Here is an 11957-nt window from a genome sequence, read left to right on the forward strand (position 1 = left end):
CTACACGCGCTCTTTTCTACGAGCAGTCTTTTCTCCATTGACAGCAGGCCGATGCATTCATTTAGCCATCACAACAGTAGCTGTGATCTACTAGAAGAGGAGGAGAAAGGCCGTGACGGTGTCAGAAAACACACAGTTTAATTTTAAATCTGTTAATAATACAAATATTGTTAATATAGGAAAAGAATATGAACACTATTCATAATTTTATTATGTTGTTATTATTAATTCAAATTTAATTTTACGTTTGAGAACTACTTTTTACCTGGTCATTCGTAGTGGGGTGGCGCCCCTGTGCCCTGTATTAACCAGCCGCGACTGCCACACGCAGCCTTAGATCCTCAGGTTGGTTCCTCCTGATCGTTTCAAAGTTGAGGCTCAAATCCAAAGGCGACCGGGCCTTTTCTGTGAGAGCCCCTCGGCTTTGGAATGATCTACCTGAGGAAATAAGGCTTGCAAATTCAGTATCTTCTTCTAAATCACTTCTTAAAACCCACTTTTATGAACTCGCTTTCGAGGGATGTTCTCTTTTATTTCTCTTTTAGATTTTCGCCCATCGCTTTTCCCTTTTTTTATTGGTACTACCTGCTGTCCTCTCTTTTCTCTTCCTGAATCTACTTTTATCAAACTTTTATCTTCATCCCCCTCTGTGATATCATCTTTTTAATCAGTCTTTTCAATCAGTTTTACTAGTACACCTTTCAAGAGTGACTCAGTCTGTTCTTTTCCATTTTTATTGTGTGTAGAAAGTTTTAAAGAGAATTTAGAGAAGTGTTTGAGTGAATAATGTGTCATTTTGCTGTTTCATAAAGGAAAGAAGAACAGAAACCAGACTCTGAAGATATTTTGCAATAGGAAACAATCCAAACTCTGCATGCAATGATGGCACTTTTGCTTCATTTTATATGAACCTGGAACTGGTTTGCTGCATGATGACCATGAATCTGTGTGCTTCATGTGAAATGGTAAGATCCACTAAAGATAAATAACACATGGCTTTAAGGATACAGTTGTTCATATTTTTGGTGTTCTATGCATTACATTTATTTTGTTTTGAGAGACGAACTGCCCAGGGCTTCCCCTGCCTTCGTCTAAGTCAGCTCGGATAGGCTCCAGCCCCCCGCAACCCCAGTGAGGATTAAGCGGTGTATAGATTATGGATGGATGGATGTATTGAGAGATGAAGGACCTAGGTTTTAATCTTCTTGTCAATAAAAACATTCATCCATTATCTATTCACCGCTTAATCCTCACTAGGGTCGCAGGGAAATGGAGTCTATCCCAGCTGACTCAGGGCGAAGGCAGGAGACACCCTGGACAGGTCACCAGTATATCACAGGGCCACATAGAGACAGACAACCAAGCACACTCACAGTCACACCTACGGACAATTTAGAATCACCAATTAACCTCAACATGTTTTTGGACTGTGTGGGATGAACCCAGAGAGAACCCACGCTGGAGAACATGCAAACTCCATGCAGATAGATCCCGGTGTCCTCACCGGGACACGAACCATCGACCGTCTTGCTGCGAGGCAACGGTACTAACCACTGATCCACCTTGCAGTCCCAATAAAAACTTTTTTTTTTTTTTTTTTTTAAATACCAATTAGCATCATCAAACAAAGCACTAAGACTACCTCTTGACACAAAGCTGAAAATGCATTTCATACATGCATCTGATGAACAGGAAACTGTTTGTGTGTCTGTGTTAAAGAGTCTCATTGACACCGCTACCACTCTACATTATCTATCAAGAAGTATTCTCGTCTGTGGAATGAGTGTGCTTTGTTTAGTACCATCTTTTTGGAGACTGGTCATGGTGCAGTCTGTTGACCAACAGGGAACATAGCTGTTGTTCCCGCTGATCAAAGCAGACTGGGGGCTAAGCACTGTCAGTCCCAGTGTTCAGTAATGCCATTCTGTTTGGGATTATCACACCTGTGGGGCAGGGATTAATCCCAGCAGAGACATGGGAACCAGGGACGAGGGGGCTTCCAGAGGGCCAGTGTAGCAAGGGAGGATCAGGCCAAATGGATTCTGGGGCTTTGGCCTCATGACCTCTAGGTCCTTTTTAATGTCTGTAGGCCAACAACTTGATGCAGATGAGTCTCGGTCATCAGAACCACACTGGCTCTAAATTGTACACACCAGCTTTTGCTTTGGTGACTCTTGGTTTTGGGACTGTCTTGAGACAGAACTTTAAATGTTAAAGACATTTCACCTCTTATCCAAAATTCTTCTTTAGTTGTGTATTTTTTGTGTCATATTGTGATACAGAGCCATACAACTGGTATGCATACTAAGAACTTAACAGAGGGAAAATACAGCAGGTCAAACTCATGAATCACTTTTTTCAATTATTTATTGATCTGTTGGTTGTGATTGATGAAAAGTCAGTGCATCACAAAGTTATTAGAAATGACCCTGTTAGGAACATGCATATCCGTACAACCATTTTTTGGGCAGTTCAGCTTTTAATTGTTGAGACATTTTATTTCACTGGACTAACTGATAGACTGACATTGCAATCCCTAGAGCCCGAAGTAGTATCAAGGCTGGGAGACAAATATAGCTAATGCTGTTGTGTAAAATACACAACGGCTACCTTATCTTGACTGACTGTTACCATACCACGTTACTTCCAATAAAGACAATGACATTCTACTGAATGACAACACCATCCCAAAATATAACACATAAAGAAGTAAGGCAGTTTTTGGTGTCTAAATGAGTGACCACGCAAAGTCTTAAAAAATTTAGCTTTGTACTAATGTCTGACCCCGGACCTTCCAAGTGTGACTCAGCAGTATCATATGTCCATGCAAAATCAGCTTTCTGTCCTTAACAGACAAAGCAGAAAATCCTTTCCTTGTTTGCTTAGCTAATTCAAATGGCATTTTCCCCAGTCTGTGCCCTCTAAGCCAGTTTGTTAAACAGCTTAATGTCCCTGGCTGACATTACCCTAGTCCTCAGACCCTCCCCCTGTGACAATGGTCTCTCTCTCTCTCACACACACACACACACACACACACACACACACACACACACATTGACACAACAGTACACTACTCCAGCATGCCAGCATGGTACTGATACCTATTCTCTGTCACTGTTTCAAAAATTCAAAAGTGAACTCAACAACACACACACAACTGTGCAGCCATATGGGTTGCATCTTAAACACACCTCTATTGATCATGGGCAACATATAAGTTGAGGTGCCTCAGCCTGTTTGTGCTTGAGTCCAGGTCTGAGCACAGTGCCAAAATCTCAAGAACTCAGAGATATTATTTATATATTCTAGCAACAATTAGTTTGTTTTTTTTAAAAATATGCTTAATGCCAGGTCCAATATTAAGCCACCATTTTCCATATATATTATATGGTGTCAGCTATATCTAGTCTTACATCCACATTACGTAAAACATCTGAGTATGCCTCAAGCCCTATTAAATTGTATGACAAAATCTGTGTCATGTCATAACTGTCTTTCATATAAATAATGAACTATTGCATTTTGCACAGATATATTGCTCTGTGACATTTTAACCTTGATACTTAACTAACACAAACTATATATAGAGCGTGTCAAAGGTATGATTTGAAATATTACTACATACATTTGTTATGGTCAACACTCTGTATTTCTGTTAGTTGTTTTTCAAGTGTGTTTTGTTCCTTAGTGTGAGGTCCTGTCAGCCCATAAGCTATATTTTGGACACAATCTTTTATTTGGAGTATAAAAGTCAATTTCTTCGATTCAGTGATTTCCAGGTGTACTAACTAAAGAACCTGAATTGTTACTAGAAATACAAATGGTTACAAATGCTCTAAGAATCCATAGACCACATAATGAGGAGGCAACACAAACATCATCTAGGCATTATTTCATATGGGGCAGTCCTAGACGAAGCAACTCGGGAGAAGTAAATATTACGATGGGAAGATTCTTGGGGAGACATTTTGTCAACTCTACAATCTACTGTCTGCAGGGAGAGAAAAGAAAGCCACTTCTTCAACTGGCAAGATCACTGTCATAAATTCATGTGGTGTGAACAGAGACAATTTTATGTTAGTGAGAGATCTCTCTCTTTACTTCCTCTTTTGTTTCCCTGTCTTCTCTTCCTCTCTTTGTCTTTTAATCTATCACTCAGTGACCCTCTGTCTGCCTGTCTTTTGCTGAGGCTATTAGGGAGATGGTACCAGGCCTTCGGATTTCAGGTCTCAGTGATTTTACTTGACTTTCTGTTCAGATAAATTGCTAAAAACAGTCAAACTTTCTGTATGAATGAGGTAACTAAACCTGCAAGGGAAAGGATGCAGGACCAAGGCTCTGGGGTCATAACATAAGAAAAAACAGGAAAAAGTGTATCCAGGTCAGTTTACCCCAATCTCCCTCTATTTCCTCTGTCTCTCTCACTCTCTCTCTCTGTATTTTCACAAAAGAACTTCACTGTGTGTGGCATTCACAATAAAAGAACAAATCATCTAATACAATATCCAATGGCTAAGTTGGGCAGAGGCCAATCGGTGCTGAGCTCTGGCTCCTGATTTTCAAATCTTCTCCATCTCCTTTAGTGTCAAAGCATCACCAACTCACACGACATCATTACTCCTGAAATCTGCTTTTAGACACGCTGTACACTAAAAAACAAATAGAAAACCAGTTTCTTTTCTTCTTAACGTTTTTTAACTGTAGCATCACGAAGATACTGTCACCAGGCAGAGCGAGTGGGTGTGTACAGTTTATGCAGAAGGCACAGCAGAAGCATTGTATCATTGGGATAATACACACCTTTATGAAACTAAACGCTTTCACTGCACAGCAAACAACAGTGCTGTGCACAGAGCTGAGAGCTGACAATACAGTTTTGCTTTCAGCAAAAGCCCAAATATTTCCTCTGGAGAATTGTGTACAAAGTGGATTATTCCTGAGTGTTTACAATTTCCTGCTTAAATGCAACAATGTTAATCGTAGTGGAATTATTGTAAGAATCAACCTTATAAATGATAAGGTTGATTCTTACAATAATTCCATGAGTAAAGTAAATAAAAATGAAACAACAGACATAACAATGAATAAAGCCAGCTTATTATCATTTATGTATGGAAGGAAAGTCAGTGTATCCTGAAACATTCATTAAAAGCAAATATTTATTTTAAAAGTTGTCTGTCACTGCACTGTCTTCGGAAAAGGGCCTGCATATGTTGTATCATTGTAATTTGAGAGTAGTTCGGCTAAAAGCTGTGCACACTGTGAAGTGACACTTGTAAAGTTCCAATGGTCTCTGTCTGCAGTCTGATCTGTGAGCCCAGACATCAATGGACAAAAGCCCCTCCTCCTCACAATTACTCTGTATTTGTGCTTCTATGTTGCATGCTCTGTTTGTATTATGTCCTGGATTTAGTATTCTGTGTTGCACCGTACGCGTGTCTCTCTGGCCCCAGGTTTCCGTCTCTGTTTCTTTCCTGATTCTGTGGTACTTAGTTCTGGTTAGTTCTCAATCTGATATTTGATAAATTTGGAAGTTTAAGTCTTCATTGTCTTTTATAGTTTAGCAAACCATGCTTCTAATGTGTCAGTGTATTTGCATGATTGTTTCCCTATAGTTGTCGCCGTATCTCCTAGTCATTACATCAGTTCCCCTTGCCAGTACTAATCCTTCCTGCTCACCAATGATCGTTTATACAAATGAACTTACTTTATTTTAACATTTGTGTGCTGTGTTTTCTGTCTGCATGTGGGTCTCAGAATTTCTGTAACATTTGACAATTGAAAACTTGAAAATAATTTAAAATGCAAAAAAAAAACACAACTCAAGCTAGCAGAAGAACAGCTACTATCAACCCTTCAGCCCAGACATGCAGGCTCCACATTGCTGCACCTGTAAGCAGAAGAGGGGGGAAAGAGAGACAAAAACACAGATTCAAATGGAGCAAAAAAAAAAAAAAAAACAAATCACATCTTCCCAACTGTTTCATGCCTTTAAATATTACCTTCAACTTTCTTTAAACGCTGTTTTTCATTTAATAACTTCACTGTTAGAAATGTTGCAGTTAAAAATGAGAACTTCTTTTATTAACCTTTCACTGCAGTCATAATGCCCTGTGTAAGGTGCTTTACTTTTCAAACAACTGTTTGAAAAATTGTAATATGCATCTGTGAACAAAGCAATTATACATTCTATCCATGAATCCATCAGATGCTGCTTACTGCCTAGTTTATGTTTGATAATAGTTTCTAATAAATGAAGATACTTTAGTAATGTTTAAGGTCGTGTACATCATTATTTATGAATCTGTGGCTCTCATGTTAAAAGTTGTAAACCTGCAGTACATTGCTTTTCCAGCAGATGTCCACAGCTCCACACAACTCATGTTCACTCTAAAACATTCTAACCACTGTTCTTTTGTCAATAGGTCAAAAATGACTTTGCTTTTACTTTAATTTGACATTAAATCATTAGACAACTTCAATCGCAAAAACTACTTCACATTCAATGCTTTTAAAAGAGAACATTTCAGAAATGTTTGTCTTACGTTGTGTATACACTGATCAGCCACAATATTAACACCACCTGCCTAAAAAGTTCATGCTGCCAAAGCAGCTCTGACTCATCAGGGCACAGATAAGACCTCTGTCTGGCACTAGGACACTGTCAGCATCCTTTGGGTCCTGTAGGCTGCAGAGTGGGCCCTCCGTGGATTTGGTTGTTCAAGTGAATTCTCGATTGAATTGGGACCTGGAGAGTTTGGTGGGCAGGCCAACACCTCAGGCTTCTTATCGTGTTTGTCGAGCTGTTCCTGAGCAAGTTTTTCTACAGTGGTGGGTTACATTGTCCTTCTGGAGGAAGTTATTGCAGTCAGGGCGTTCCGTTGCCATTTAAGGTGTTCTTAGTCTGGAACTGTTACGGCAGGTTGGGGAACCCATGTGCAGACAGGCAGGGGGCGTGAACAAAGTGATTTATTAGAAAGGAATGAAACGGAAGACAACAGAGTGAGGAAGCTAAACTGAGAGGAGGAGCAGAGCAGGGCAAACTAGATGTAATTCACAAAGAGGGCAAAACTACAAAAAAACTAAGAGAGCTCTAAACTAAGAACAGCGGGCAAAGCTATGATAAAAAATACGAAGCTAACTAAACCAAACGGGTATACTCACAGAACAAGGCATAAAAACTGAAGGGGGCAGACAGGCTTGGGAAATCCAGAGTCTGAAGTGGGGTTGTGGAAAGCAGGAGCAGAGCTGGTGGCAGGTACCGGCTAGTTGTGGCAGGGTTGGGGCAGCGAGTGTGTATTAGTTGCAGGGGGGTTCAGGTTGTGGTGGCTCAGGGAAGGCAGGCAGGACACAGCTTGATGACCAACAGGGAAACGAGGTGTGTGTGTAGCGGAATAAGCTGAGTCGTAAATAGAGCAGAAGGCGATTGTGGACACAACTGTCTCCAATTCTTGGAATCAAGCAGTCTGCATGGAGGGCTGGGTGGACAGAGTGTGTGAGCAAGGAAGAGGGAGAGGTAGAGAGAAGGGGAGAAGAGAGTAAGAGGAAGAGAAAAAGGAGGCAGGCAAGGGCTGAGGCTGAGGCTGAGGCTGGGGCTCATGACAGACACGATGTTTGAGCTGGGTGATACTTTTTAAAGGAACACCCACATGGATGTTAGAATGCAAGATTTCCCAGTAGAACATTGCATGTTAACAATATGATCAAGGTTATTCACCTGTTTCAATGTGGTTTTAATGTTGTAGCTTAACAGTGTATTTCAGTACGTAGGCTTGTAATGTATTTGTAAAAAGACAATATTACTGCCAATCCCATTTGTATTTTTGCCAAACATTAGAATTCATTTCAATTATTTACCAAAGAAAAAATTTAATTAAACTATACAGGACAGAGAAAAAGAAGGAAACACTTGGTTTCTTTGTCCTTTTTCTTCGACTAGTTCCTTTTTCAGACCTATATATTCATAAAATTTAATCTTTCTGCTTTACATGCATTGCTGTACTGTTACTGTACTACTCACTGGCATGGAGCAATGAATAAAACAAAATGAAGGCCTATGTAAATAGCACCAGATGCTTAATGGATGGATAGTAGTCCATTTGGCTATGTTTTTACTTTGGAAATAACCGGATAAAGGATATTGCTCAAATATGTACAGGCCTTTGGAGCGCTGCAGAGCTTCTTTTAACTTACCTTTGTTTAAAATCCAGGTGGTATTCAAAGTCATTCTTATAGTAGGGTTGTGGCTGAGACAGGTCACAGAATGATAAGGTCCTTCAGGAATATGTATAGTGCTGTTGAAACTGTAGAGACTATCATGAGGGTCCTGCATTGCTGTATTGTGTGTATCCTTCGAGTCTATAATATTGTAGGAGTTGTTAGAGAAGTGGAGCATCCACTGTACCAAAGGTTCAGGAAATCCTCTTTTTGTAGTGCACACTGCTGTCATTGTTTCAAAATTTAAAGCCAGACTGACGTTCTTGTAAGGGACTGGAGAGAGACAGAAGCACAGTGTAGTTAAGGTCTATGACAAAAACATTATCCCCTCAATTACCTTTAAATATATAGAAATGTTTGACAATAATGTGATAGTAATTCACTTTTTTGTGACATGGAAAAGCAAGTTGCTGTCCAAGGCTAGAAGCACCTCCAAAACATTTTTACTCCTAAAGCTACAACAAGTGGATGGCTACTTTACCGAAGCATAATTTACATAATTTGTTGTAGTATAAGAGTGATACAGTTATCACACACACACATGAACAAAATTGTTGGTACCCCTCGGTTAATGAAAGAAAAACCCACAATGGTCACAGAAATAACTTGAACAAAAGTAATAATGAATAAAAATTCTAAGAAAATTAAGCAATGAAAATCAGACATTGCTTTTGAACTGGGGTTCAACAGAATTATTTAAAAAAATAAACTCATGAGACAGGCCTGGACAAAAATGATGGTACCCCTAGAAAAGACTGAAAATAATGTGACCATAAGGACATGTTCAATCAAGGTGCGTCCTCTAATTAGCGTCACAGGTGTCTAAAAACTTGCAATCAGTCAGCTGGCCTATTTATAGGGTTACAAGTAGTCACTGTGCTGTTTGGTGACATGGTGTGGACCACACTAAACATGGACCAGAGGAAGTGAAGCAGAGAGTTGTCTCAGGAGATTAGACAGAAAATTATAGACAAGCATGTTAAAGGTAAAGGCTATAAGACCATCTCCAAGCAGCTTGATGTTCCTGTGACTACAGTTGCACATATTATTCAGAAATTTAAGATCCATGGGGCTGTAGTCAACCTCCCTGGACGTAACCGCAGGAGGAAAATTGATGACAAATCGAAGAGACGGATAATACGAACAGTAACAGAAGAGCCCAGAACAACTGCTAAAGACATTAAAGGTGAACTCCAAGGTCAAGGTACATCAGGGTCAGATCACACCATCCGTCGTTGTTTGAGCCAAAGTGGACCTCATGGGACACGACCAAGGAGGACACCATTGTTGAAAACAAATGATAAAAAAGCCAGACTGCAATTTGCCAAACTGCGTTTTGACAAACCACAAAGCTTCTGGGAGAATGTCCTATGGACAGACGAGACAAAACTGGAACTTTTTGGCAAGGCACATCAGCTCTATGTTCACGATGCAAAAATGAAGCATATGAAGAACAGAACACTGTCCCTACTGTGAAACATGGAGGAGGCTCTGTTATGTTCTGGGGCTGTTTTGCTGCATCTGGCACAGGGTGTCTTGAATCTGTGCAGGGTACAATGAAATCTCAAGACTATCACGGTATTCGAGAGAGAAATGTGCTGCCCAGTGTCAGAAAGCTTGGTCTCAGTCGCAGGTCATGGGTCTGGCAACAGGATAATGACCCAAAACACACACAGCTAAAAATACCCAAGAATGGCTCAGAGGAAAACATTGGACTATTCTGAAGTGGCCTTCTATGAGCCCTGATCTAAATCTTATTGAACATCTGTGGAAGGAGCTGAAACATGCCGTCTGGAGAAGGCACCCTTCAAACCTGAGACAACTGGAGCAGTCTGCTCGTGAGGAGTGGACCAGAATACCTGCTGAGAGGTGCAGAAGTCTCATTGACAGTTACAGAAATCATTTGATTGCAGTGATTGTCTTAAAAGGTTGTGCAACAAAATATTTAGTTAAGGGTACCATCATTTTTGTCCAGGCCTGTGTCATGAGTTGTTTTTTTTTTTAAATAATTCTATTAAACCACAGTTCAAAAGCAATGTCTGATTGTCATTGGTAATTTTCATAGATTATTTTTTTATTTATTATTACTTTTGTCAGATTCAAGTTATTTCTATGACCATTGTGGGTTTTTCTTTCATTAACCGAGGGGTACCAACAATTTTGTCCATGTGTGTATCTATTTAATGTGGTCATTGAGCTCACTCAAAAGCTATTCTTGTTTGTTATTTGTCTTTGTTTTGGTTATCAAAGGTAAAGTCACGGTCCAAGCTGCTGGATCTCTTATTGTTCCTGTACATGCTCCTGTTGTAGAACGCTTATGACAGACAGTATCACTCTTCTCATCTATTAAACTATTTCTGTAAAGAAAAGCAACACGTTCATCCTTACCTGCAACATGTAAGTTACTTTCGCAGATCAGTCTCTGCCTCCTCATCCCTCCACTCTCAGAAACTGCAACAAAAGCCTGAAAAATTCTCCCGTTATCTTCAAGTGTTAGGTTTTTTAATTTGACTGAAACATTTCCTGTTTTCATGTCCTGTGGGAAAGCTGTGATCCTGTGCAGATAAAGTTCATTTGCATGCTCTGCCATGGCCCTTCCTTCTTTGAAAGAATACAAAACAACATTTCTGTCATCTTGCCAGTAAAAGCGTAGATTCCTCAGTTCAGTAGGATACATGTTCGCGCTACATTGGAGAAGCGCTGAGTCCCCGACAGTAGCATTGATATCATGAACCAAAGTTCCATCAGACACTGAAAGTGCTGTAAGAAAAGTACAAAGTTAAAGAATCTTAACAAATGTCCTGTTGTCAGCCTCACACACTGCGACACCATCAACATTCCAGTACTGAATATTACAATCTTCATGTTTCAGGCTAATTTAAAACTGTCATTTTTTAACTGTATCTCAGTGAATGGGAAAAGTGTGCACTAAAACATCATAAAAATGCAGATAACTTACCTAACAGGAGACAGCATGCCACTAAAACAAACATTCCTGAGTAGACAAGCTCACTTGCCAGTGTCAGCTGGATTCTAGGGAAAACTAAATAAAGTGTTAATCTTGGATGTTCAAGCGAAGCAAAGACCAACAGGCTGCTACTTCCTCTTTGGATGCAAATGGATAAGATCACTGGGCTTTCCACTGCTGCGTGCTAAAAAGCGAAAAACGGCCTGAGTGCTGGGCGTTGCATGATTTCCTGTGTACATGTGACTTGGTCACGCATTTTCCTGTTGCCCATGATAAGAGGCGTGGAAAAAGCCCATGGCTGCCTTGTATGTTCTTCATAAACCTTTTAACCTGCCCAGTGTTTAAGGTTTTATTGTTTGTCCGTCTGTTACTGGCTGCTTATCTTTTCTCCCTCCACTCTCTTCTCACTCCAAACAGTTGAGCCAGAAGCCCCTCTCCCTGAGTCTGTCTGAGGTTTCTTCCTGTTAAAAGAGAGCTTTCCAACCCACTGTCATGAAGTCCTGCTTAATAGGAAATTATTTAGTTCATCTCTAGCACAGTGTCTTGTTGTTATTTAATATTGATTTTATTATTTACAGAGTTGTTTGTTATTTATCCTAGAACAAGTTTCAGCTTTGTAAAGACATCAAGACTTTATCAGAGCTGAGTGTAGTCAGTGCTCGAGTTGAAGGGGGATGAGGGGGGATGGCTTCCCCCCTGAAAAAAAAATGGTAAAAATCAACCCCCCTCTCAAACGGCCATCCCCCCTTTCCATCCCCAGCCATTTTTACCA

The 11957-nt window shown here is 40.1% G+C and overlaps 1 protein-coding gene across 1 annotated transcript; it reads right to left on the minus strand.

Moving 5' to 3' along the window:
* Positions 1 to 2349: 2349 nt before the first annotated feature.
* On the minus strand, positions 2350 to 11389 carry LOC103374557 (butyrophilin-like protein 2). Its single transcript, XM_008304662.1, has 4 exons — positions 11177 to 11389; positions 10606 to 10977; positions 8194 to 8490; positions 2350 to 5890 (listed from the first exon to the last, which is right to left on the minus strand). The coding sequence occupies exons 1-4, from the start codon at positions 11208 to 11210 to the stop codon at positions 5823 to 5825; spliced, it is 771 nt and encodes a 256-aa protein (XP_008302884.1). The 5' UTR covers positions 11211 to 11389; the 3' UTR covers positions 2350 to 5822.
* Between the last annotated feature and the right edge of the window lie 568 nt (positions 11390 to 11957).

Source organism: Stegastes partitus, unplaced genomic scaffold (assembly GCF_000690725.1).
Source record: "Stegastes partitus isolate 25-593 unplaced genomic scaffold, Stegastes_partitus-1.0.2 Scaffold2282, whole genome shotgun sequence".
In the NCBI taxonomy this organism is placed as follows: Eukaryota; Metazoa; Chordata; class Actinopteri; family Pomacentridae; genus Stegastes; species Stegastes partitus.

Coding starts and splice junctions, on each gene's coding strand:
- LOC103374557 (XM_008304662.1), bottom strand. CDS start 11,210: ATGTTTGTTTTAGTGGCATGCTGTCTCCTGTTAG. Junction 8,491..10,605: donor AAGTAACTTACATGTTGCAG/GTAAGGATGAAC, acceptor GTCTCTCTCCAG/TCCCTTACAAGAACGTCAGT. Junction 5,891..8,193: donor CACCTGGATTTTAAACAAAG/GTAAGTTAAAAG, acceptor TTCTGCTTACAG/GTGCAGCAATGTGGAGCCTG.